This window comes from Engystomops pustulosus, chromosome 3 (genome assembly GCF_040894005.1).
Source record: "Engystomops pustulosus chromosome 3, aEngPut4.maternal, whole genome shotgun sequence".
In the NCBI taxonomy this organism is placed as follows: Eukaryota; Metazoa; Chordata; class Amphibia; order Anura; family Leptodactylidae; genus Engystomops; species Engystomops pustulosus.
Window position 1 is genome coordinate 203,572,462 of NC_092413.1, and position 5,436 is coordinate 203,577,897.

General features: G+C 44.9%; 1 protein-coding gene across 3 annotated transcripts in view; it reads right to left on the bottom strand.

Annotated features, from left to right (window-relative positions):
- The window catches only part of SMC6 (structural maintenance of chromosomes 6), a 29,974-nt gene that overhangs the window by 24,456 nt on the left and 82 nt on the right, over positions 1–5,436 (bottom strand). Inside the window, exons 1-4 of one of the 3 annotated variants that reach the window (XM_072143618.1) lie at positions 5,050–5,199; positions 1,958–2,092; positions 1,629–1,746; positions 163–268 (exon numbers count right to left, since the gene is read on the bottom strand). In XM_072143618.1, coding sequence (XP_071999719.1) covers positions 163–268; positions 1,629–1,746; positions 1,958–2,059 — 326 coding nt within the window. In that variant the 5' untranslated portion in view covers positions 2,060–2,092; positions 5,050–5,199. Of the gene's footprint in view, positions 1–162; positions 269–1,628; positions 1,747–1,957; positions 2,093–4,910; positions 5,011–5,049; positions 5,200–5,436 lie in introns of those variants that run through there. The other 2 variants (XM_072143619.1, XM_072143621.1) reach the window with 2 other exon arrangements.

Here is a 5,436-nt window from a genome sequence, read left to right on the forward strand (position 1 = left end):
AGGAGGCCACTGATTGGCTGAATTGTGTCCTGTGACCCTAGGTACTATTGGCGGAGTCATCAGTACCAAAGACCAGTGCATGGAAAATGGCAGCCAGAGAAGGGGTTTTTTTTCCCCCTTTAATTCCCCCTTAAGGAAAAACTATTGACCAGTGACACTTACGTCTGTCCATCTTTCACAAATCCCTTGATGGATGTTCCTCTATTTGTGATGGCGGCTTTTCCACCCAGTCCTACGATAAGAGCCGTCAGAACCGCACTCTTACCGCCTATAAAGAAAAGAAAAAAGGTCTTGTGAGAAGATTGTGCAAGGAATCAGTGGATATCAAGATATAGTACATATTAGGAAGAGGAGAAGACTTCCATTGTAACCTCATCCCACTAGGACAGGGAGTCAATATATTGCAACTACTCCTAGAAGCCCAGCACTTGCCCCGGGTCTGTTGAGTAGTAAGCGTATTGCCGTGTATTGTCTATTAATTGCAGGGTCTCATTGCCAAGTACAGAGGCGTCATACTCATTTTAAGCCAACATCAGCCTTCTTGTTGCCTTAAAAGGGCTGAATGTCATTTTATTACAGTATAAATGTATCTACTAGAGCTGTGTAGTAGTTACATGTATACAGTGTTACAATTCTAATCAGCCATTAGTGGGCAACCACAAAGTGGAACCAGCGACACCGGCGTGGCCAGTATGTGCCTCTACAACAGTCAAAGTGCCTGCGCATGGCACCAGTAGTCACAGTGCCCATGCAGCACCATGCCCCCCTCCCCCAATGTAGGTTTCGCTGAGGGAGAAGCACGAGAAGCCTTCTCTTCTCTGTGCGGCGTCCATACGCGCTCTGAACCAGGCAAATGTGAAGTGATGACATCATCACATCTACCTGATCTGAAGCCACTTTCAAACACCACACAGAAGAGAAGACGGCTGTTGATGTTGGAAAGGATGATTGTCAAGGCACCCTAGGCCCTATGCTCCTCTCCTGACTCGTGATTTGGGACGGATCTGTCCTGCAGGCCCGTGGCTCAGTGGAAACTATTCAAAAAAATAATTACAAAATGTCAAAACTGAATACAGGAGAAACCTGTTAAGACCCATTCACACAGGCCGTCGTGGGGGGGTGTATATCTGGCATGTTTACGGACGGATATATGCCTGAATGTACCCTAAGGAGGCATGAAAACAACCAATATGGGGGCCATGATTTGAGACCCAAAATTTGTGGCCAGATCATGGCCCCCACAGAGGTCTATGGCACTCAGTCACGGTGCGGTGTGCACATACTGTCTCACCGTACAGTGACTGGATCCTGCTTACTATGGAGAGGGAAGTAGAGCTCACCCCTCCTCCACCAGGCCATGGGCTTGTATCAGCACAGAAGCTGACACACAATGTTTTCATTCACTGACAGTAAGCAACCTTTAAAATGATGACGCATTTTCTCCGAAAATAAGCCCTAGTAACAAACATTAATATCCCCAACCACGGCACATGGTCTTATTCCTGGAGAAAGACGGTACTTTATCTACACAAAAACAACCACGGTCTATGAACTACTTATGGACTGGTCGTGGATCTCTGGGAGAAACCACATTTTAATTGGTGAAGGGAAGTGAACGTGTCACTTACTTCCATTGTTCCCGACAACAAAGTTGACGTTTGGTCCAAACTGGAAAGGTCCGAGCATGGCATGGCACATGAAGTTCTTCAGGGAAATGCTTTCTATGATTCCGACCTCAGCCGTGTTCTACAATAAGATCGAATTATACATAAATAAACCTTTATTTATATAGCGCCATCATATACTGCAGCGCTTTACAGATCATGGGGGATATAGACAGAGAAAATAAGACATTACAGAGTAATAACATGGCCATATGATACACTAGGAGTGAGGGTCCTTCTCCCCAGGGCTTGTATTACTGATCGCCATTAGTAACACAGTGGTCTCTACTCACCGACTTGGATTTACTCTTCACCACTTGCTCCTCATCATCCGCTCTTGCCCTCTTCTCCGGTCCGGAGGTGGTTAGGGGGCTTGTTTCTTTTCTTTTACCCATTGCTCATCAAGCAATCAAAATCTTTCTAAAAATCTGCAAAAGATCCAAGTTAACCAAATGTTACTATACATATGAGAAGTCGGGTCAGTGCAGGAAACCAGCTACAAAACGCTTCTCCCCAAAATATCAAATCTGATGCAAAAGAGAAGAGAGTCTCCAAATTATTATGCAAATTTTATTTGTGTATGAAAGTGCGTCCACACGTGGCGGTAACACATGCATTAAACGCAATGTCGATGGCAATGTAATCGGGCAAATCTCCTCTTAGCTGTCATGATGCGTTGTATAATGCATGCGGTTACGCCATGTGTGAACGCACCCTCAAAGATATATATTTTTTGCATATCAATTAGGGTACATTGTTTTAATGCAAGACACTGGGTTCTGGTTACCGATCGCATATGTTTCCATAGAAACGCATACACGAACAGGCCAAGGCCTAACCCCGTACCATAGCGTTGTGTGCTCTGTAGAGCACCACAGGCTAATTTGCATATTCCATAAACTTATTTTTTACAGAAATGCAGCCATGCAAAAATGTAAGAAATGAGGTTTAGGACACACAGTGATGAGACAGGGTAGTACCTGGTAGTCATCTACCCATCAGGTAATCTGATGGTAGATGTCCTTTAACGGAAACCTACCTAAAGTCGATTTTTTTTTAAGGAATATGGAAAACCCCTGGTGCCCAGTTTGGTAAAAAAGAAAAAAAAAAAATCTGCCTCGAATGGGGTCGGGGACCAACTTCAACCAATGTCTGTTCTCTCTGGAGGGGCTACACATCACTACACTCCGGTGCACAAGCAGGATACCAACCCGATTTTGGAGCATAACAGGATAGTTGCCAAATTGTATTCTTCTTTATTCAAAGTATCGTTGTCCAAATTTCCCCCATACAGCTCTTCATCATCCTTTTGCATTTACTTACTCACTTGGTATGTCACACCTACACTGTTCTTACAGGTCGCAAATGATGTCCCTTTTACCTACATCCGAAGATTCTACAACTGATCGCACCTTATGTACAATTTACCTGCACTGCTCATGTCATTTGTGCTTTGTTTAGCCCCCGATGAAGGTCCACTGGGACCAAAACGTTGCACTAAATGCACTACTTTGGACCACTATACAGGCGGTCCCCTACTTAAGAATACCCAACTTACAGACGACCCCTAGTTACAAACGGACCTCTGGATGTTGGTAATTACCGTACTTTAGTCCTAGGCTACAATAATCAGCTATAGCAGTTATCACAGGTGTCTGTAATGAAGCTTTAGTGTTAATATTGATTCTTATGACAACCCAACATTTCTAAATTCCACTTAAAGTAAAGAATAATAACATTTTGCTACTATGAGGAATGTCAAGTTTTTCTGTTCTAACACTGGAAGCGAAGACCCCCGTGAAAAATGAAAATGATGTCCTATGGTCCGAGGAGGCCACTCCTTCTTAACAATCTGTATAGACCGCCATCATATTCCGTATAAAGATTATTCCAGGAAGGTTACCACTTATTGGATGACCACCAGAAGTTGTCCAGGTGCAGGTCTGTTGGTGGTTTAAACAATAAAACTCATTTGCATCAACCAAATCCGTCAATTAGAGAGCAATGACCTTTGCATAACAATTTGGAAGGCAAAGCATTTATCTACTCCAAGTATTAAAGAACAAAGGAGACAGTCACCGAGGTGCATCCAGGATGTGGGAGCACTGCCAAACATGATCCCATATGGCAGCGGCGCCTCTCCGCCTCTTTCCCAGTTCAGGTCCCCGGCTCCATGCATTGCAGACGTTCATGTGCATGAGCCCCCAGTAGAGATACGCGGACTCCAAAAGTTGGTTTCCGCGTCCTGGCGCAATCCTCCTGACCCGGACATATTGCCGGACACCCAATCCAGAAAATGAACACCCCTAACAATTACTTATGGTTATTACTACCTGGGGTGGGGGGGGGGGGGGCTAGTAGCTATGGCTAGTTAACCTTAAATTGTACAGGACGGGAAGAACGTGCCCAGAACACCCACACTTCAGGCCTGCTCATCTCTAACCCTTAGTAATAGCAGAGGCCCCGCAACCCCTCTGTAGAAGTGGAAGCAGGGATCAGCTCCCCTATAGGAGTAATAGCATTAGAGGCAGAAAATCCTATCACACCCCATTAGTAGTCAGAGCAGTGGGGTCATGATCCTTTCCAGTTTTCTCCAAGTAAAAGTAGCAGCAAGATAATTTCACCAAATAGAAGTGACATCAAAGCCTCGGCCAAAACCATATTTCCCTCGTAACAGACAAGCAGCTGATTCCCCAGAAGGAGCAGTAGCACTCTTTCCCCCTACCCATCTGTGTAACCATACCTTTGAGCATCATGTTAGTAACAGCAGGACTGTCAAAAATGAATTCATATTCCAGAATTGTAGCTGGACTTGGAGCACTGAAATGTACTTCTATGTGAGATTTCTCCACTGAACATAGCACTAGCCCTCCCCTCTGCGTCATTTAGATATGAACGGACCAGATGGTCGTGTTTGGGCGCCTGACCCATGACAACCTTACACAATTACTAATAATCTGCATTCCCTCATCTCCGCATGAGTGGGTGTCATTTTGTTACTTTGGCTTTGTATGAAGTGAAAGTAAACTCTCATATACCGCGGTCTAATTAACCCACCGCATCTGCAGGGTTAATGGTTCTGTCTGACATTTTGGATGGACGGGCTCTAAACGCAAATGTAAACACTGCTGAGTAACTACAACTCCCAGCATGCCTGGAGAAGAGACAGCACCCCAAAGCATAGGACTGGAGACCCACATTCTAGTAATAAGAGAGGGGGGTCCCGCAGACTCAGCCATAACCCACCACATCATTCACCAGGAGTCAGTTCCGTCTATGAGAAAGTCTGTTACACAAAGCAACGAATCAGAATACCTCTTATATTTCTAAACCAGCTCTGGTGATAAGAAAGCTGCACTGTGATTGGTTGTGAGAGAGTCTTTACCTTTCCTACCGGCTTTCCCGGTAACCGCCTCATCCAGTTGTCGGCGCTGTCAATCTCACGAGCGCTGCCGCTACACACAACCTACTTCAAATTTGCCACAGACTGCAGGAAGCGGGAGAACAGGCCACGCCCACCTTTGCCTGAGTGCCAACCTCCACGGCTTAGCCGGAAATACGTCTTACGCGCTACTACACTACGTACTATATCTAGGGGATTAATGTTATAGTCTGTATATGTCTGCAGAACAAGGAGACATTTTGTTGAAGTCCTAATGACTTCTGGGGTACCGGGCATCAGTATTTTAGACATGAGAGGCGCTTATAATCAGGGAGGAGTTTACTATCTGACATACACATATATTATTAATATACATAAGGATTCTTGTAC